The sequence below is a fragment of the Notolepis coatsorum genome, assembly GCF_963971535.1.
Source record: "Notolepis coatsorum genome assembly, chromosome: 3".
NCBI lineage: Eukaryota > Metazoa > Chordata > Actinopteri > Aulopiformes > Paralepididae > Notolepis > Notolepis coatsorum.
In genome coordinates, this window is record NC_140167.1 from 84,591,599 (window position 1) to 84,613,968 (window position 22,370).

General features: G+C 48.0%; 1 protein-coding gene across 1 annotated transcript in view; it reads left to right on the forward strand.

Annotated features, from left to right (window-relative positions):
- Nucleotides 1-2,833: 2,833 nt before the first annotated feature.
- Nucleotides 2,834-22,370, forward strand: part of LOC311225878 (hepatic sodium/bile acid cotransporter-like) — a gene marked incomplete at its 3' end in the record, with an annotated part of 35,836 nt that continues 16,299 nt past the window's right edge. The window contains exons 1-2 of the mRNA XM_084311270.1: nucleotides 2,834-3,156; nucleotides 4,814-5,018. Coding sequence (XP_084167396.1) covers nucleotides 2,867-3,156; nucleotides 4,814-5,018 — 495 coding nt within the window. The 5' untranslated portion in view covers nucleotides 2,834-2,866. The remainder of the gene's footprint in view (nucleotides 3,157-4,813; nucleotides 5,019-22,370) is intronic.

The window sequence follows — 22,370 nt, forward strand, 5'->3', positions numbered from 1 at the left end:
AGAAAAGCAAGGTGTGATTCAGTGCCTTGCATTGCACGCTAGTAAGGAATCTCTGTACATGGGTTCAGTGGAGATTAGAACACATGGTTCCGTTGACCTAATCTGTGTCATACCTTTGGAGATTAAAAGCAACAACTTGGTGCAATAAAGTGAGTGGTAAACAGAGAGCGCCTTGCCAGGCCCCCGCGGTGAGGAGGGCAAGGAGGGGCTTCTCTGCCACGGTCCACGGTGATGCCAGGCCGACAGGCCGCGTGAATATTTTAGGCAACCAACTTGTGTTTAGCGTTTCTCTGATTGGCCAATACGCCCATGTGACCACGGCAGCGCGAGAGAGCGGCAGCGCGGAAATAGGCTGTCTATTGCCTCGCGCTGCAGCGCGGAAATAGGCTGTCTATTGCCATTATCTAAGTCAAACTCTAACCTTAACCAGCTCCTTAACAGCGCCTAAACTTAACCCTTCTAACCTTAAGCAACTCCGAAACAATGCCTAACCTTAACCAACTCCGAAACAATGCCTAAACTTAACCGGCGAAATGAATGCACGTTAAAAAATATTGCCATTCTCTAAGTCAAACTCTAACCTTAACCAGCTCCTTAACAGCGCCTAAACTTAACCCTTCTAACCTTAAGCAACTCCGAAACAATGCCTAACCTTAACCAACTCCGAAACAATGCTTAAAGTTATGCCTGCCGCTCCGCTCTGCTGCTGCCGCGTCGCCGCGGGGGCGTGGCTAGACGCAAGTTGGGCGTGGTTAGACACAAGTTGGTTGCCTTTAATATTTAGGCCGACAGGCCCTGTTGCATAATTATTCATTGATAGCTTGTTTACACATGAAAGTGAGGCGGTCTGAATAAAAGAGCTTGACAATAAGCCCAGTGAGCCTAACGGGGGTCTTTCCCACGCTTCTGCCCCCAGGAGGGGTACAGCGTTCACTCTATTTCCACGCCTCTGCCCCCAGGACAGGAGGGGTACAGCGTTCATTCTCTGCAAGTGTGGCTCAGAAATCGCCGGCATTCTAACCTCATTATGAAGAGAAACCCGTAAAAAGTTTGTTGACCAAAGACGGTGAGAGTGTTGTTTAAGGACGAGCGGTCTAGACGAGTGAGTTTATCTGAACGCCCCCCCCTCCATGCCATGTGACTGTGATCCCATGTGACAGGGGGGCATGTAGAGGAGGAGAATAGAGGCTCTGGGGTGAAGAATGTAGGGAGGGATGGGGAGGTGTGTGAGAGAGAGAGAGCAATAAGTAGGAGAACTGATTTCAACTGCACAAGGCGACACGCAATGAAGGTAAGAAACCACCTCTCTCTCTTTCTCTGTTACTGGATGTTATTGGTGCTATTGATGTTATCGCCGGGACAGAGTTAGAAAACGTCTTCAATGCGTTTGTTTTGTTTCTTCTATCGTGTGATTTCATTATTATGATTATTGTTGTGATGTGTGGCTCCTCTGAAACTGTCTATCGTGTGATTTCATTATTATGACTATTATTATTATGATTTGTAACTCCTCTGAACCTGGAATTATAACTTATTGACATTTAATGTTATCGTCTAAAAACAAGAATGAGATAAAAACTCAAATCTATATTGCATTATGTATATATATATTGTTAAATATAGCTGTTTATACTATATGTACACACACACAGACACCCACCTGAATAATATATGTATATATAGGCTCTGTTGCCCATACCATACTAACTCTGGACTCTATTGCCTATACTCAATCAATACCTATCTACTGCCTACAACTGCTTTACACTGTAATATAACTACCTACGTCATGCTGTGGCATTCCATTGTACTTGTTGTAAAATCTTTAATCTCAACAAATCTCAACAAATTGCTGTTTATTGAGTCTATCAATAATCTGTAGAGAGAATACAGTTTCCCCATCGAAAGGGCCTCTTTGGGTTCCCTGCCGAGGCTGTTCTGTGTGGCTCTGATTGGGCGCTGGTCTGTCGCTGTATACTGGGAGCAGAGACAAGAGGCCTGGCCTGACTGGCTACCAAGGGAACCACGTTCGCTCTATAAACCATGAAGAAAAACACTGTCCTTTCCAGGACTGTCCTCTGTTAGAGACATTCGTATCCAACAAAACAGTCACAAGACCTTTTCTACTAATAGATTTGTTGATTTCAATGACAAATCTGTTAAAGTGTTTCCCACGTTCAACCATGCTGAATGGCCTCTTTAAATCTAGTAAATCAGAGATGTGCTCATCATTATAAATCTAGTGCTTATCAGAGATGTGCTCATCATTACAAATCTAGTGCTTATCAGAGATGTGCTCATCATTATAAATCTAGTGCTTATCAGAGATGTGCTCATCATTACGAATCTAGTGCTTATCAGAGATGTGCTCATCATTATGAATCTAGTGCTGACCAGAGATGTGCTCATCATTACAAATCTAGTGCTTATCAGAGATGTGCTCATCATTATAAATCTAGTGCTGACCAGAGATGTGCTGATTATTAAGAATCTAGTGCTGACCAGAGATGGTGCTTATAATTTTTCAAGAAATAAATAATTCATAGAGGGGGAAAGCCTTGATTAACAACTAATGGAATAACAAAAGTATTGGTGGACTAAGATGGTGACAGGGGAGTGTGTCAATCACTTCCCCCGCTGGGAGGAGGTGACGTGGTGACCCTAGTCCAGTCACTGACCCAGAGGTCTGCCACCTTCATTGACACATTCTTGGATGTATTGTCTCTGCTTGGTGTCTCAGGGAGAAGCCACGGTCCAGTGAGCAGAGAGCGTCAGGATGAACGCCACTGTGAGCCACACAGATCTGGGATCTGGGAACGTCTCTCTCAATGGCAGCTCGGCCTTCATCAACCCCTTCTCCCCCGCCATGGACCGAGCCATCAGCATCTTCACAGTCATCATCCTCTTCATCACCATGGTGTCGCTGGGCTGCACCATGGAGGTCGCTAAGATCAAGGCCCACATCCTCCGGCCCAGAGGGGTGGTCATCGCGCTGGTGTCTCAGTTCGGCATCATGCCCCTCACTGCCTTCAGCCTGGCCAAGGTCTTTCAGCTGGGCCCCATGGAGGCTGTGACTGTGCTGATCTGTGGCTGCTGTCCGGGTGGAAACCTGTCCAACATCTTCGCCCTGGCTCTGAAAGGTGACATGAACCTCAGGTAACAGTCCTTGAAATGTCCAGAGCTTCTAAAAGTCAGATTTAAGATGGTTGTTCAGTTGGACACAACACAGTAACACAACCCTGTAACACAACACAGTAACACAACACAACACAACACAGTAACACAACCCTGTAACACAACACAGTAACACAAGACAGTAACACAACACTGTAACACAACGGTAACACAACACTAACACAGGAACACAACACTGTAACACAAGACAGTAACACAGTAACACAACACTGTAACACAACACAGTAACACAAGACAGTAACACAACACTGTAACACAACACAGTAACACAAGACAGTAACACAACCCTGTAACACAACACAGTAACACAAGACAGTAACACAACACTGTAACACAACAGTAACACAACACTAACACAGGAACACAACACTGTAACACAAGACAGTAACACAGTAACACAACACTGTAACACAACACAGTAACACAACACTGTAACACAACACAGTAACACAACACTGTAACACAACACAGTAACACAACACTGTAACACAACACAGTAACACAACACTGTAACACAACACTGTAACACAACACAGTAACACAAGACAGTAACACAACCCTGTAACACAACACAGTAACACAAGACAGTAACACAACACTGTAACACAACAGTAACACAACACTAACACAGGAACACAACACTGTAACACAAGACAGTAACACAGTAACACAACACTGTAACACAACACAGTAACACAACACTGTAACACAACACAGTAACACAACACTGTAACACAACACAGTAACACAACACTGTAACACAACACAGTAACACAAGACAGTAACACAACACTGTAACACAACAGTAACACAACAGTAACACAACACTAACACAGGAACACAACACTGTAACACAAGACAGTAACACAGTAACACAACACTGTAACACAACACAGTAACACAACACTGTAACACAACACAGTAACACAACACTGTAACACAACACAGTAACACAACACTGTAACACAACACAGTAACACAAGACAGTAACACAACCCTGTAACACAACACAGTAACACAAGACAGTAACACAACACTGTAACACAACACAGTAACACAAGACAGTAACACAACCCTGTAACACAACACAGTAACACAAGACAGTAACACAACACTGTAACACAACAGTAACACAACACTAACACAGGAACACAACACTGTAACACAAGACAGTAACACAGTAACACAACACTGTAACACAACACAGTAACACAACACTGTAACACAACACAGTAACACAACACTGTAACACAACACAGTAACACAACACTGTAACACAACACAGTAACACAACACTGTAACACAACACTGTAACACAACACAGTAACACAAGACAGTAACACAACCCTGTAACACAACACAGTAACACAAGACAGTAACACAACACTGTAACACAACAGTAACACAACACTAACACAGGAACACAACACTGTAACACAAGACAGTAACACAGTAACACAACACTGTAACACAACACAGTAACACAACACTGTAACACAACACAGTAACACAACACTGTAACACAAGACAGTAACACAGTAACACAACACGTGGCAGCTCAGCACTCACAGTGTGGGGGAGGCAGGATAATGAAGTGTGAACTCTGAACTCTATGCAGCATTGTGATGACCACATGCTCCACCGTGGCGGCCCTGGGCGCCATGCCCCTGCTCCTCTTCCTGTACTGTCAGGGCTTCAACGACCTGGAGAGCGCTGTGCCCTACGTGGGCATCACCGTGGCCCTCCTGATGACGCTGGTGCCCTGCGGCGTGGGCGTCGCCATCAACCATCACAAGCCCAGCTACTCGCCCGTCATCATCAAGGTCAGGGAGGCTCCGCCGCCACACCAACACTCCACCGTCTAACGCCGCGTTTAGGCCAGTTCCACCCATGGGGGGGGGGGGGGGGGGGGGGGGGGCGCAGCACGTGGTGAATACCGGGGGTTTACCAGTTGTGACATGTCGCTGACCTCTCACCTCTCGTGGTGTGACAGGTCAGCGATTGGGGGCTGTTAAGGGACAGGAATGGCCCTTTTTCGCCTCAAATAAACACAGCATTGCACCATGGGTCTAGACAATGTCTAGACTTGAGGGCGAAAAAAAGGTTTGGAGATTGATGACGTTTCCATGACAACAACGTATATGTTCAGTGACCACTGGTCCCAGGTCTGCCCCAGGAGTTGTTTACTTCAACATCAATGACTAACTCTTGGTGATGTAGACACCTTAAGTAAACAAAGAAAAGGAATTTGTGAAATCTTTGCTTTTAAGCCATCAAGCGAAACTTGCTAGTTCCATAGTCCACCACTATATCAGGTAAAGTTACCCCTCAGACTGGCAGTTGACAATATCACTAAATTGCTGTTTTGACTTAAAGGTGCTATAGATAACATTCTTATGTAGAGTAATGTTAATACATACACAGAGCTTTTAGAAAGCTGCAGAATAAAAGTATTGCTTTAAAAAAGAAATATAGAAATCTTACAATTATTTGTATATAGTTTACCAAAAAAGTTAAACATATGGCACTAAACCCACATAGTGTCGACTGTTCTTTTCCGGAATTCAGAGGATTCTATGGCTGTAGCTGAATCTTAATACTAAGATAAGATAAGATAAGATAAGATAAGATATTCCTTTATTGATCCCCTTGGGGAAATTCAGGCATCATATCAGCATGGGGGAGGGGGAGGCAGGCACGTGCACATATAGAGCCCAAGGGGTGCTTGAGCACCTGCCCTTTTGAGCCTCATAAAAAAGTGCCCTTTTTTTAACCGTTGCGCATATAGACTGCCCTTCCAACTGAAAAGTGTCAGGATGGAATAAAAATATTAGGTAAAGAGAGAGAGAGATGCCCCGTATTCCATTGCAGTTTGCACGGCCTCCTCAGCGTGCCTCTCCGCGGACCTATATATTTTATGCATAGCGTGGGTGGTGATGATGATGATGATAGAAACCGATGTGGCGCATACAGTTGAATGCTGGTATTACACTCACTGAGGGACACGAAGAAGTCAAGTCCGATGGGATTTGGGAATCTCAAATACAAATCGGGATTGGAATAAAAAATGCATATGTAGTGGGTGCTATGGACATAATTCACCATTGTATTGTTTTGATGTATTGATGGGGCACTGTCACTTTAAGGAGGTTGGTTGGGGTTGGGCTTAGAGAAGACGCGCTGGTGGAATGTCATTGATAAAATGTTTGTTTACTACGGGCTGTCTGATACTAGCACGGCATAGATCTGACAGCTGGCCAGGGGTGCAGTGCTGGGCAAACGTGGTCAAACGGTGTTTGGCCTTCGTCACTGAGGCCGAAGTGCGCGCATCCTATTATTATGCAAAGTCTAGGTGATAAAATGACTCGTCGCGCCACTTATCACCTAGACTTTGCATAATAATAGGATACCGACAACCAAATACAAGCCCTGTAGGTGGGGGGTTGCTTGATCTCCCGACTTCACTGGAAGGATGAGACAAGGTGTATCATCTGTTTTGTGCGCAACAGAGGGAACATGTATGCGCGTGCGCGTGCACGGGCGTTTGGCCTTCGCCCATATTACGACTGCACCCCTGCAGCTGGCACTGGTGCTAAAAATATAATAAATGACACACGGCTTGGTGTTGTCGCAAGATAGAAATTGTGCGTTTCTCCTTTCCGACGATTTCTACATTGGTGACCCTGTTATAAGTTTTGAAGACGCTTCCGCGGCAACATATCTACGAACGCAGTTTCGCTGAAATTACCTGAGTTCTGGGAGTCGTCAGCCTCGGCATGGTTTGCGCAAACGGAGGCACAGTTCGAGCTGCGTGAGATTACCTCGGATACCACAAGATATTATTATGTGGTGTCAGCCCTGGGAAGTTCGACAGCCAGCAGAGTGGTGAGCCTCCTCAAGAACCCTCCGGCTCGAGATAAATATCACACGATCAAGTCTCATCTATTAAAGACATTCGAACTTTCCGATACCGAGCGGGCCAGCCGGTTGTTTTCTTTGCAAGGGCTCGGTGATAGCAAGCCATCGGAGCTCATGGATAGGATGCTGGTGGATTTATTGGGAGAGCACAAGCCTGATTTCCTTTTCATGCAACTTTTCCTGCGGCAGCTGCCTTCTCCGGTTCGGGCCGCTCTGGCCAACACCACTATAGACGATTGCCGCGCTCTGGCCAAGGAGGCTGATAAGTTTTTTTTGGCTGGTCAACAGCACTGTGCAGTGGCAGTTTTCCCAACCCAAGCCTTTGTTTCACCGCCGGGAGACTGGAATATCACCGCCGCAGCGACAGCCCCTCGCCAGCAGCGTGACGCGGGGCTGTGTTTTTATCATGCACGGTTTGGACCTAAAGCCAAGCAGTGCCGCCCGCCGTGCAGCTTCAGTGGGCCGGGAGATGCCCGGGCCGGCGCTCGTTAGTGGCCATGAGCGTCGGTCGGGCTGGCAGGCTACTGTTTGTCCAGGACACCATCTCCGGGCGGCGTTTCATGTGCGACACGGGCGTGCAGAGGAGCGTCTTGCCAGCTTCTAGAGTGGACATCCTATCCGGCGGACACGGACCCCCCATGGAGGCTGCCAACGGCACCCCCATCCGCACCTACGGCACCAGGTATGTCGAAATGTGTTTTAGTGGCCAACGGTTTGGCTGGGACTTTATCACAGCTAATGTAGCCGTCCCTCTTCTAGGCGCTGATTTTTTGTGTGATTATGGACTGTTAGTGGATGTAAAAAATTGCAGCTTAATTGATGCCATTACGTTCTGCTCTTATGCTGGTGCGCTTGGGGGTGCAGACTCCATCAGACTCTCTAGCATGCTCTCCGCCACGTTCTCATCATCTACAGCCAAGCATGGAGTGGAGCATCATATCGCCACGACCGGCCCTCCGGTCTATGCCCGGGCTCGGCGCCTCGACCCGGTCAAGCTCAGCATTGCCAAGGCAGAGTTCGAGAACATGGAACGCCTCGGCATTGGGGTGGCGCCCGTGTGGGGATTACCGCCGGCTCAACGATGCTACGACGCCGGACCGGTACCCAGTCCCGCACATTCAAGACTTTTCTGCCCGCCTTTCAGGGAAATTAATGTTTTCCAAGGTAGACCTTGTGCGTGGGTATCATCAGGTGCCCGTCCAACCGCTGGACGTCCCCAAAACAGCAGTCATAACTCCATTTGGGCTATTTGAGTTTCTGCGCATGCCATTCGGCCTCAAAAACGCTGCACAGACGTTCCAGCGCCTTATGGACTCTGTGCTACGAGACTTGGATTTTCTTTTTGTATACATGGATGATATCCTCATAGCCAGCGCCTCTAAGGCTGAGCACATGTCCCACCTCCGGATGCTTTTTGAGCAGCTAAATGAGCATGGACTGATAATCAACCCGGCCAAATGCCAGTTTGGGCGGTCGACCATTGACTTCCTGGGGCACAGAGTCACTAAAGAGGGAGCGGCCCCTCTTCCCATGAAGGTGGAAGCTGTGATGAATTTTCCCCGGCCGCCCACGGTTAGGTCACTGCAGGAGTTTCTCGGAATTATCAACTTTTATCACCGCTTTATTCCCCAGGCGGCTTGGATTATGCAGCCTTTGTACGGGCCCTTAGGGGTAAAGCACCAAAACATGCTGTCGACTGGTCTGCAGAGAGAGACAAAGCTTTTCTGGATGCCAAGGCTGCCCTAGCCAACGCCACCAGGCTGGCACATCCTTCCTTTAAGGCCCCGATCTCCATCACCTCCGACGCCTCAGATTTTGCCGTGGGCGCAGTGTTTGAACAGTGGGTAGGCGGGGCTTGGCAGCCGCTCGCTTTTTTCAGCCGCCAGTTAAGCCCCAGCGAGCGGAGGTATAGCACCTTCGATCGGGAGCTCCTCGGCCTCTACCTTGCCATCCGCCATTTTCGTTTCCTGCTGGAGGCCCGCCAGTTCACGGCCTTCGTGGATCACAAGCCGCTGACGTTTGCCATGGCCAAGGTGTCTGAGCCATAGTCCGCCCCTCAACAGCGACAGCTCTCATATGTCTCAGAGTTCACTACTGACATTCAACATGTGGCAGGTAAAGCAAACCTTGTTGCAGACTGCCTCTCCCGGGCTGTAGCGGGCACCATCCACTTGGGGCTGGATTACACCGGTATGGCGGCAGACCAGGCTACTGACCCTGAAGTGCGAGATTTCAGGTCAGCCACCTCAAGCCTGCGGTTAGAGGATGTGGTTTTTGACAGCGCTGACACCACACTCCTGTGTGATGTCTCTATGGGACAGCCCCGCCCCATCGTTCCCACAGGATGGAGGCAGCGTGTTTATGACGCTGTTCACGGCCTCTCCCACCCGGGAAAGAAACCTACGCAGAGACTAGTGTCCGCCAAGTTTGTCTGGCCTGGGCTTAGGAAAGATGTGAGAGACTGGGCTGACTCCTGTTTGGAGTGCCAGCGCGCTAAAGTGTACCGTCACACCAAGGCCCCCCTGCAGCACTTCCCTGTACCTGAAAGGAGGTTCGACCACGTGACCGTTGACCTAGTGGGCCCCCTGCCCCCCTCACACGGCTTCAGTTACCTCTTTACTATGGTAGACAGGACTACCCGTTGACCAGAGGCAGTTCCACTGTCAGCCACAACGTCCGCCGAGGTGGCCAGGGCCTTTATTGGAACCTGGGTCGCCCGGTTTGGCACTCCAGCCAACCTCTCTTCAGACCGGTGCCCACAGTTCACGTCCGAGCTCTGGAACACGGTCGCCAAGAGCCTGGGCGTGAAGCTACACCGGACTACGTCATACCACCCACAGGCCAATGGGTTATGCGAGCGCTTTCACCGCTCAATGAAAGCAGCACTTCGGGCCAGCCTTACTGACAGCGGCTGGGTCGACCGGCTCCCGTGGGTCATGCTTGGTCTCAGGACGGCCCCCAAGGAAGACCTTCAGACCTCCTCGGCCGAGCTGGTTTACGGTCAGCCTCTGCGGGTGCCAGGGGATTTCATCCCTAACATTACTGCCCCCTGGTCTGCAGCCCAGCAGCGGACAGCGCTTCTGGAGAAGGCTAAGGTATTCACACCGGTCCCCACCTCACAGCACGGCCTCCCCCGGTCGCACGTCCCTACAAGTCTGCAGTCAGCGGAATATGTTTTCATCCGTCACGATGCCCATCGGGACCCCTTGAAACCTCCATACAACGGTCCGTTCCGTGTCCAGGAGGCTGGAGACAAGTACTTTGTCGTGGACATGGGCGGGAAGCTGGAACACATTTCCATAGACCGGCTCATGTGGACTTGGGCAAACCTGTTGGACTGGCCCAGCCCCCACGGCGGGGACGACCCCCTACCTTGCCCCGTCTTCTGAGTAAGGCCCACGAGACCCCCTCGCCACCTATCCTGTGCCCGAGTGGCCGTAGGGCCCTTAAGGTTTTCCCTGCAGAGGCGCCGGCCGCTACAGGGGTCAGGCGGAGCCGTTATGGCAGAGTTCTCCGCCCTCCTGTTCATTGACTTCTTTTGTTATGATGAATTCTGGGGGGACGTATGTAGTGGGTGCTATGGACATAATTCACGATTGTATTGTTTTGATGTATTGATGGGGCACTGTCACTTTAAGGAGGTTGGTTGGGGTTGGGCTTAGAGAAGACGCACTGGTGGAATGTCATTGATAAAATGTTTGTTTACTACGGGCTGTCGGATACTAGCACGGCATAGATCTGACAGCTGTCACTGGTGCTAAAAATATAATAAATGACACATGGCTTGGTGTTGTCGCAAGATAGAAATTGTGCGTTTCTCCTTTCCGACGATTTCTACACATTTATATTAAACAATACAGAATATACAGCACTTCTTGTGGTCTATCGGGTAAGCACTTATTCTCTCCCCCCTGAACATTTATGGAGATGTATGGGCCTTTTAAGTCAGTGATAAAAGTGTCTTTCAAGGATAAGTGAGCTTATCTGATTATTATAGTTCAATATTCAATATTTGATCACCAAAACCCCCCAAAAAGCATAAAAATGGGGCCCCCCTGCCCAAAAAGGGCCCCCAAAAATCGGGCTTGCGCACTTCGCGCTCTCGGTTCTAACATACACAGTTATAGTGCCCTTTTCAGCCTTTGAGCACCTGTCCCTTTAAAGTCCTGTGCACGTCCCTGGGGGGAGGGGAGGTACAGGTAGTAAAAACAAGCAGTGTAAACAATATAACAAATCAATATAACTAACTAACTAACTAACTAACTAACTGAAATACAGTATTCACATAAGGTGCAGTATGCATAAGGTAGTGTTATTGTCCTTTTTAGGTTCCTAGTACTTGTAGTTGGATGTCTGGCAGCAGTCCCTGGTATGAAGGACTGGCCAAGGTGGTTAGTTGAGTGTCGGGGGGGTATGAGTCTGTGACTGAATGTGCTTCTCATCTTGACTAGCTCGTCGTAGAGGGGGTGGGAGGGATTCTCCAGGATAGCAGCCAGCTTCCTTCTCATCCCCCTCTCTGCCATCACCTCTAGTCTGACCAGCTCGACTCCCACCACGGAGCTAGCCTTCCTCACCAGCTTGTTCAGTTTGTTGGTGTCCCTCGAGTTGATGTAGCCCCCCCAGCATGCCACAGCATAGAAGAGAACGCTGGCCACTACAGACTGGTAGAATATTGCAAACATTGAAGGACCTGAGTCTCCTCAGGAAGAACAGCCTGCTCTGTCCCTTCCTGTAGAGAGCCTCTGTGTTGTCCGACCAGTCCAGTTTATTGTTCAGGTGTACCCCGAGGAACTTATATGACTCCACCACCTCCACCTCATCCCCTCGGATGGTGATGGGAATCGGGGGGGGGGGGGGCCTCTTCTTGCCCCTCCGGAATTCCACCACCAGCTCATTGGTTTTACTGGTGTTGAGTTGGAGGTGGTTGCTGTCGCTCCACCCCACACATCTATGTTTTTACTAGTATAAAAACATAGATGAGAAGAGTATGGTAATAAGATATGAAGGCAGAATGTAATGTTTCTTATAAAACGTTCTGAAGGCAGAACGTAATGTTTCTTATAAAACTTTCTGAAGGCAGAACGTAATGTTTCTTATAAAGCTTTCTGAAGGCAGAAGGTAATGTTTCTTATAAAACTTTCTGAAGGCAGAACGTAATGTTTCTTATAAAACTTTCTGAAGGCAGAACGTAATGTTTCTTATAAAACGTACTGAAGGCAGAGCGTAATGTTTCTTATAAAACTTTCTGAAGGCAGAACTATGTATTTTTATAAAGCTTTCTGAAGTCAGAATGTAATGTTTCTTTTAAATCCTTCTGAAGGCAGAACTATGTCTTTTTATAAAGCTTTCTGAAGTCAGAATGTAATGTTTCTTATAAAGCTTTCTGAAGGCAGAACGTAATGTTTCCTATAAAACCTACTGAAGGCAGAACGTAATGTTTCTTATAATCAGTACTCCAGTTGAGGGGGGATGGCATCCCCCCTGAAATAAAAACAGTCAATATCATCCCCCTTCTAAAACGGTCATCCCCCCTTCCCATCCCTTATGTAATTTTATTAATGAACATGGCTTTACTGCTATTTCAACATCCACAAAGAATGGATTGTGCGGTGCTAATTGCACCCTTAACTGCATGAGTTTAGCGTGCGGTATCTGCTCCGTCTTTGCGAGCTATCCACATTGCACGGATGAGATAGTGCAGACATGCCCTAATGCAGGGCTATTCAACTGGCGGCCCGCGGGCCAGATCCGGCCCGCGGGATGATTCTGACCGGCCCGCAAAAGATTACATGATAATTTAAAAAAAATTATTATTATTATTATTTTTTTTTACTTCTTTCTTTTCATGTCAACGTTCACACGCACAATTGAGCCAAAAGTCACTCAATTAATGACAGATTTCATGGATAAATTGAGGGAAAACTTTGCAAGTCGATTAGATGAATTTGACATGCCCAGAGAATTGATGCATTTTATGAGCAACCCATTTGCCAATGTAGCTGCTATTTCCACAAAAGGACAAGAGTTCCTTGCATCACTTCACATCTCCTGCAACTTGAAATAATTGACATGCAAGCATCATCTGCTCTGAAACAGGCACTTGAGAATGAATCCACCACAACATTTTGGATAAAGTGTATTCATGTCAACACATTCCCCAAATTAAAATGCTGGCAATATCTGTGCTAACAATGTTTGGCTCAACATACACCTGTGAATCCAGTTTCTCTCACATGAATGCCATTAAAACAAGCAACCGTGCCTCCTTGACAAATGAGCATTTGCATCACTGTTTGCGGGTAGCCCTCACTTCCTATGAACCCTCTTTCTCTGAGATTGCCCAGTCAAAGAAGTGCAATCTCTCTCATTAGATGTGTGTAAGTAGGCTAGGCCTGTCTGCCCCCCACCCCCCCTGATGTTTGAGAGTTAAGAGTGGACAATAAGTGCTAATAAGATGCTGTGATTTGCTGTTGTTGCACAGACATGAAGCACTTTTTCATAAGCTCAGCTGCACTATAAATGTGTTTTTTGTTCAAGTGTTGATGTTAGAATGTTCAGATGCACATCATGCACTTTTTTATGTTTTTTATTTTATTTTTATATTGAAATGTTGAAGAGGAGATGTTGCAGTTGTTGCACAGTCATAAATGAAGCACTTTTTGCAGGAGATGTTGCAGATGTGGCACATAAATGAAGCACTTTTTTTGAAAAGTATACTACTTTTGCAATGTAGTTAAATAAAAGTTGTGAATGTGGTTGCGTGTTGTGTCAAGTGTACACATATTCATAGCACGGGGAGGCGCCGTGGCAGTCCGGCCCCTGGCCCCTTGGGTTTCTGACAATGTGGCCCCCTGAACAATTTAGTTGAATAGCCCTGCCCTAATGTGTGCAGTTTGCTCCTGATAGGCTCCAGCGCAGTTGGCTCGCGGAGCAGTCTGCACCTGACAGCACCAGGGACGTGCACAGGACTTTAGAGGGGCAGGTGCTCAAAGGCTGAAAAGGGCGCTACACTTGTGTGTATATATTAACCGAGAGCGCGAGCACGATTTTTAAGGGCCCTTTTCGGGCGGGGGGCCCCCTTTTTATGCTTTTTGGGGGGTTTTGGTGATCAAATATTGAATATTGAACTATATTAATCAGTGCATGTGCAGCTTTCTATTGTGGTGGTGGAGTTTAGATGCACTTTAGTCTGTGTGTGTAAATAAGTAATGTTTTTTTTGTGTTTTTATGCTGTGCGTTTATGTGAATGTTTGATTAGTGGTAGTTGAGCTATGATTATAAATATGTTTCATTTTCGGATGTATGGAGGCACTGTATGCTTGGTTAAAGTTGTGAATGGAGATGTAGTCATTTCACATGTGATCCAGGGACGTAGTGAGAAGTGGGCTGTAATTGGTCGAGATACGTCACGTGGTGTCAGGGGAACTAGTAAACATGGAGTTGCGGGGAATTTGACAGCAGCGAAGGGAGACGATTGAGAGCTGGTGAGTGGATGTGTGTAAGCGATTTGTTTTAAGAATGATAGTAGTATTGTGGTAGTTATTGATTGAATGTGTGTCTTGTTTCAAGGTTTGTAACCTGTTGGAGGAAGAATTAAAAACTTTTTGCAACTGAGTGGCATCCTGCTCGTCCCTTCACCCCAGCAGCGGGAGTAAAGCTGCACAGTTACAAACCAAACAACGGTGTCAATGAGTACAAACACTAGGAGTGGTAGTCTCCTTGAAGAGATTGGCCTGAGGGAGCATCCTGTGCTTATGATGATCATGGAGGTCACGACAAACGGAGGGCAAACTATTGGGACCCTGGTAGACCTCGCGTCCGACACTAACTACATAACCCACCAAGCTGCCGAAAGGCTCAGACTGAGAGGGGAGAAAATAACGTTGGTTGTGCATGGGGTCGGAGGAATGAAGGTGAGAGTCGAGACTGAAAGGTACCTGCTCAAGGTCAGGATGCGCATTTCAGAGGACATGTGGAGTCCCCACCAGATAGTCTGTTATGGCCTGGATGAAATCGCCAGAGCAGGCAAGGTCGTTAGCCCAAAGCAGCTTCAAAAGTTCTTCCCAGAGGTCAAGACAGAGGAGCTGGTCCGGCCAGAGAAGATCGAGCTCTTGATCAGCCACCGGGAGGGTCGGCTTGCTCCACAGCGGATGAAAAGAGTGGGAGACCTGGTGCTGTGGGACGGCCCACTAGGGAAGACTGTGGGGGGAGCGCACCCTGATCTGTTTGAGGAGATGGAGATGTCAATTCACAACTCAAAGACTCATTTTGCACGCTCTATGAGAACAAAGGCAGTCAAGGTGGAGGAGATCTCCTGTGAGCTGGTAAACACCAGAAAAGGGGCTCAGGGCCCGGAGCAAGAAAGTGAGGAGGTCAGAAACACAGCCACGACCAGCAAAGAAGTTCTTGAATGGTGGAGGTGGGATAGCATCGGAGCCGCCTGCGAGCCAAAGTGCGGGGGATGTCGGTGCGGGACTTGCCAGCCAGGGGGAAAGGAGATGACTCTAGTAGGCGAAAGGGAACTAGAAAAGATCAAAGAAGGTCTGTCCTATGTGACCACTGACAACCATAGCAACTCACCTCACTGGGATGCAGGATACCCCTGGACAGAAGATCCTGTTTCGCTTCCATACAACAGGAAGGTGGTGGAAGCGACGTTCCTGAGGACCGAAAAGCGCCTCATGAAGGACCCATTGTGGAGAACGGCGTATACAGCACAAGTTCATGAGATGGTGGAAAGAGGAGCAGCCATCGAGTTGGAGAAGAACATGATCAGCAGTTGGAGAGGGCCTGTTTGGTACGTGAGTCATCTAATCGCACCAAACCCACATTCTGTCACTACGCCAGTGCGCCTTGTCTGGAACAGCAGCCAGGAGTTCAAAGGGACGAGTATGAACAGCATTCTGCTGAAGGGTCCGGATGTTCTAAATCCCATCCGGGCGGTCCTGCTCAGGTTCAGGACAGGAGAGCATGCGGCCATAGGAGATATTAGAAAGATGTATAATTCTGTGTGGTTAAATGAAAGAGAGGTCCACCTTCATCGGTTCCTCTGGAGGGACTCACCAGAGGAAGAGATCAAAGATTTCGCCATCACTCGGGTCAACATCGGAGACAGGCCAGCTGGGTGCATAGCACAGCTGGCTATGAGGGAAACGGCGAGGCTTCCCAAGTTCTCTCACATGGATGAGGAGAGGAGGGTCCTTGAGGAGGACAGCTATGTGGACGATATCCTCACATCCCACAATGACCGAGGGAAGCTGGACAAGATCACGAGAGGAGTGGAAGAGATCCTCACCGCTGGGGGCTTTTCTCTCAAGCCATGGGTTCGGTCCGGTCAAAGTGGGAGGCATGAAAGAAGTCAGCCCAAGCAATCTATTGAGACTCCGAGCATGGCGCTCCAAACCCTGGTGTTGCCCAACCAGCTAGGGCAGGAAGACAACAAGGCCCTCGGCGTTGGCTACTATGTTGATAGTGACAGGCTCTTCCTGATGGTCTCGATCAATTTCTCCAAAAGAAAGCAGAAGATGAGGACAGGGGTCGACCTTCTTGAGGGGGAGGTCAGAGAGCAGACGCCAGATCCTCTGACCAGAAGGGAGCTCCTGAGTCAGGTGGCAGGGCTCTATGACCCTATTGGGCTTGCTACCCCGGTCAAAGAGAAAGGGGCCATTCTGGTGAGGAGAGCTTTCCAGGTGGCTGGGGGAGGGGGCTCGAAGAAAGACACGTGGGACCATCCTCTTCCGGCAGACCTCCGAACAGAAGCTATCAAGCTCAATAGGGTCATAGAGCCCTGCCACCTGACCTGATGCTCCAGAATTACCAGAAGGGAGCTCCTGAGTCAGGTGGCAGGGCTCTATGACCCTATTGGGCTTGCTACCCCGGTCAAAGAGAAAGGGGCCAGTCTGGTGAGGAGAGCTTTCCAGGTGGCTGGGGGAGGGGGCTCGAAGAAAGACACGTGGGACCATCCTCTTCCGGCAGACCTCCAAACAGAAGCTATCAAGCTCTTTGAGGAGTACAGTCGACTTCGTCAAGTTGGCTTTGAGAGAAGCCTCACTCCTCCCGGATGGAGAGGGAGGCCGTGGGGTGTGACATTTTCTGATGGAAGTGATGATGCTTTCGGAGCTGTCCTGTATCTGAGGTGGGAGACATCAGCAGGGGTGGACACTCGTCTCGTCGAGTCGAAGGCCAAGCTGACACCCCTTGACCAGAAGGGCGATGTAATCAAAGCAGAGATCTGTGGTGCAGTCTTTGCAGCCAGATTGAAAGGGTTCTGGGAGAGGCAAGGCCGTCTGGAGGTAGAGAAGTGGTTTCACTTTGTAGACAGCCAAACTATACTGGGAGCAATTCAGAGGGAGAGTTACGGGTATCAGACGTTCTTTGCGAACAGGGTTGGGGAGATTCAGAAGGCAGGGCCAGTAGCCGACTGGTGGTGGATCCCAGGGGATCTGAATGTCGCTGACCTCGTCACTCGAGGATGTCCCCCGGAAGACCTGGATGAAGGTTCCAAGTGGCAAAAGGGACCCGAGTTTCTAATAAGGCCTGTGGAAGAGTGGCCCATGAAGTCCGCGGCAGAGGTAGCGGCTAACACCAGAGAGGCTGTGTGTAGGCTCCAGAGGAGGGCGTTCACGGCGGTTCTTACTCGAGCCCAACTGAAAAAGGCGTCAAGTTCGTCCGAGAAATCTCCGAGCGAGGCGGACAAGGCTCCCGGGCTCTCTAAGAAAGGAGAAAAAGAGCCCTCTAGCGAGTCCGGAAGCGAGGAAAAGCTCTGGGGGGCAGCCATCGTCAATCTCGTCAAACCTGAGAAGTTCAGCAGGCTGACCAAGCTCTGTGGAGTGATCAGCTGGGTCCGCCGAGCGGTGAACAAGTGGCTAATCCGAGGAAGAGCCATAGAGAGAGCAGAGTGGGAGGCCAAGCACTCAAAAGAGAAAGAGGGCAAGCCTGTCCTCGACGCATGGGAGCTTGGGGCCGCTTTCCGAGAACTTTGTTTGGCAGCTCAAAAAGGGGTAGCATTCCCTGAGTCAACACTGAACAGGCTCGTGGTAGTCAGGGAGGAGGTGTCAGGGCTTCTGGTGTGCTTTGGAAGGGCCCGGGCAGTGGGGGAGTCAGGAGTGCCTCTGGTTCCCTATAGAGCTTGGGTCAGCACCCTCGTGGCGCGAGAGTCTCATGAAGCCAACCATGAGGGAGTCGCTGGTACTATGTTGCGGATGAGGAGGAAGGCTTGGGTGGTTCAGGCTCAGCGGGTTGCAAGGAAGGTTGGGGTCTGTTGCGTCTCCTGCCGGAAGACCAGAGCAAAGATGTGCCAGCAGGTTATGGCTGACCTTCCCTCGGAGCGGACTGAGCCGGCTGCCCCATTTGAGTTTACAACTCTGGATCTGTTTGGCCCATACATGGTCAGGGATGTGGCAAAGAAGAGGTCTAGGATGAAAGTCTGGGGTGTGGTGTTCTCTTGTATGGCTTCTAGAGCTATCCACGCCGATATGGTGGAGGGACTGTCCACAGAGAGCTTCTTGGGCACTTACCAGAGATTCACAGCGCTCAGAGGACACCCGAAGAAAATCTGGTCAGACCGGGGCACAAACTTTGTTGGAGCTCGGCCTGCACTGAAGGAACTCTATGTTTTCCTAGAAAGTCTCGACAAGGATGAAGTAAGGGGAAAGGCTGCCAGACAAGGAACCGAGTGGATCTGGGTGTTCCACCCAGCCGACTCACCTCACAGGAATGGTGCGGCGGAAGCAGCAGTCCGCATTCTCAAGCAAGCGCTGAGTAATGTGGGGGGTGGCGGGGACCTCACAGGACTAGAGTTCCAAACTATGCTCTACATGGCAGCCAACTTATCAAATGAGAGGCCGATCGGCGCCAGACTCCAGGTCCAAGATGACGCGGTAGAGGTGATCACCCCCAACACCCTGCTACTGGGGAGGGCTGGACCCACAGGGGACTCACGGAGCTACGAGTTCCAGGGCTACCCATTTGTGAGATTGAGAGCAGTCCAGACTGAAGTAAACAAGTTCTGGCAGCGGTGGAGCCAGCTTGCTGGACCAGGCTTGTTTATCAGGCCTAAGTGGCATAGTAAGGCTCGCAATGTGGCAGTCGGAGATCTTGTTTGGCTTGCCGATCAGAACGCGCTAAGGGGTCAGTTCAGGCTGGGCCGGGTTGTGGAGGTGGCCCCTGACGTGAATGGGGTTGTCCGTGATGTCAAAGTGAGAACGTGCCCCAGCTGTCCAGTGGCCTTGGGCAAGCGTCCGGAGAAAATCAGCAGCGATCATAGACTCTCTATTGTCCTCAGCAGAGACGTCCGAAGACTCGTGGTGCTCTTACCTGTAGAAGAGCAATAACAGCACCCCATGAGAAGGTTGATCCGAAGATTCCACCGCCAAAGGAGAGCGGTTATTTGTTGTGGTCTCCTTGGGTCTAGAGTCCAGGATACCAAGTGGGAGGTGTGCAGCTTTCTATTGTGGTGGTGGAGTTTAGATGCACTTTAGTCTGTGTGTGTAAATAAGTAATGTTTTTTTTTGTGTTTTTATGCTGTGCGTTTATGTGAATGTTTGATTAGTGGTAGTTGAGCTATGATTATAAATATGTTTCATTTTCGGATGTATGGAGGCACTGTATGCTTGGTTAAAGTTGTGAATGGAGATGTAGTCATTTCACATGTGATCCAGGGACGTAGTGAGAAGTGGGCTGTAATTGGTCGAGATACGTCACGTGGTGTCAGGGGAACTAGTAAACATGGAGTTGCGGGGAATTTGACAGCAGCGAAGGGAGACGATTGAGAGCTGGTGAGTGGATGTGTGTAAGCGATTTGTTTTAAGAATGATAGTAGTATTGTGGTAGTTATTGATTGAATGTGTGTCTTGTTTCAAGGTTTGTAACCTGTTGGAGGAAGAATTAAAAACTTTTTGCAACTGAGTGGCATCCTGCTCGTCCCTTCACCCCAGCAGCGGGAGTAAAGCTGCACAGTGCAGGAGCTCACTTATCCTTGAAAGACACTTTTATCACTGACTTAAAAGGCCCATACATCTCCATAAGGGGGGAGGGAATAAGTGCTTACCCTACAGACACCAAGAACTGCTGTATATTCTGTATTGTTTAATATAAATGCATTTTTTATTCCAATCCCGATTTGTATTTGAGATTCCCAAATCCCATCGGACTTGACTTCTTCGTGTCCCTCAATGAGTGTAATACCAGCATTCAACTGTATGCACCACAGCGGTTTCTATCATCATCATCATCACCACCCACGCTATGCATAAAATATATAGGTCCGCGGAGAGGCACGCTGAGGAGGCCGTGCAAACTGCAATGGAATATGGGGCATCTCTCTCTCTTTACCTAATATTTTGATTCTATCCTGACATAATTGCGTAACAATTAAAAAAAACTAAATTTTTTTTGTTTTTGTTTTTTTCCAAAAAGGGCACTTTTTTGATGAGGCTCAAATAGGCAGGTGCTCAAGCACCCCTTGGCCTCTATGTGTGCACGGGCCTGGACAGCACTGTTGGCAGATATCAGGAAGGGGGGAAATAAATGAGGCATAGACATAACAGTATTTTTCACCATTAGTATTCCGTTAATTTCGTATTGTATTTAGTTTCCTTCATAATGTATAGAGCTTGCTTAATTTATATTTTCATGACACATTGCGTCCTTTGTTTTTGTCACTATCTTTCGCCATTGCATATGTTTGTCTGTCCTATTCCAATAAAAAAAAATATTATAATTGTACTATATTCTATTGTGCTATATTTAATTTAGTTGATATTCCATTTAATTTGATTCAATCACGTTATTAAGTTGTACAGCCCTGGCCTATATTTGATTTCATAATTATATTATATTCTATTGTGCTTAACTTAGTTCATATTTCATTTAATTTTACTCCACCTCTTTATTGTATTATCTCTCTGTGAATGTCTGTCCACTAATGTCGCACCGAAAACGACCAAATCAAATTCATTGTATCTGATTCTGATTCATTTCTCCACCGCAAATCCGCCCCTCAATTAATATCGCCGCAGGGGGGCATTATCCCACGGGACAATGCATTGGGAACTTGTGTCCCACGAGGAGACCTACCCCCGTGAATATTATTGCGCGGATCGGAATACGGGCACGTGCGTGGGAGCTTGCGCAAAATCACCCATATTTTTCCACTGCCACGTTTGGATATCACAACTGCGCTCAGACTGGGATATATGCAAAATGTGTTTATTTAGTTTATTCCGTATTGTATTTTGTTTATTTCGTCATTGCATTTGTTTGTCATCCACAAATAAATTATTTTGAGCAGACCTGTCCATAGTGCTGAATCTTTATACCAAAGAAGATTGAGGACAAAAAGCATGATTATGGAAATCTTTGGAAACGTCTATGAGATGGGGGAGAGTGGGGTAGGCAGCCATTGACAAGATTGGCCCTATTTTGTATTTTCTGTATACTTTTTAATATATTTTGAATATGTTTTTCTAAGCAGTTTCAATTAGCATTTTGGGAATGGTAAGATCGAATATTTGTATTTGAACAGCAATAAAATGATGATGGATCAATATTTTTCTCATTCCTTTTTTCAGAAGGGGTTATTGTTTAATTTACATAATGATTGAATTCATCACAATTGAAAATCAACCCTTTAGATACCAGTTTTGAGCTGCTTTTAACTGCTTTTAACTGCGTTTTTAAATACACTATAATTCAATATTCTAGAAACACATTTGACTTTGTTGAATTGAACAAAATGGTGAATTGGGACTGTTAACCTACAAGACCATAGACTTCCATTACAGCCACTTTTGACCCTAACTGTAAGACTCGCAGTGGTGCCATGGCAGCCCGGGCGCGTGTACCACTTCCGCAACGCATTTGATTTCCGGGGTTGGCCTGATTGGCCGAGACGGCCACGTGACGCGCGTGGCACGCCCCCGCGGCAGCTGCAGCGGCAAGCGCGCTACTGCTGGAGTTCACTTCGCCTTTCACATCGCTGCCGTTGGCGAAAGCAGGATGAGAGAGCGTAGATTTAGCTGTGTATCATTTAATCATTTATCATTTAACATTTGAAAGGCATACATTGTTGTCATACAGAAGTACAGAATACTTTTATCCAAAATGCTTCTTACTGTTACACTGTTAGAGACTGTGCTAGACAAATGAATGACTAATTCGGTCAGAAATAACGTAACTAATAACGTTAGTAAGCACTGCTTATATGCTTATTATGTCTGCGGGGTACAGTAAACGTTTCTCCCGGTACATTCTGAAGA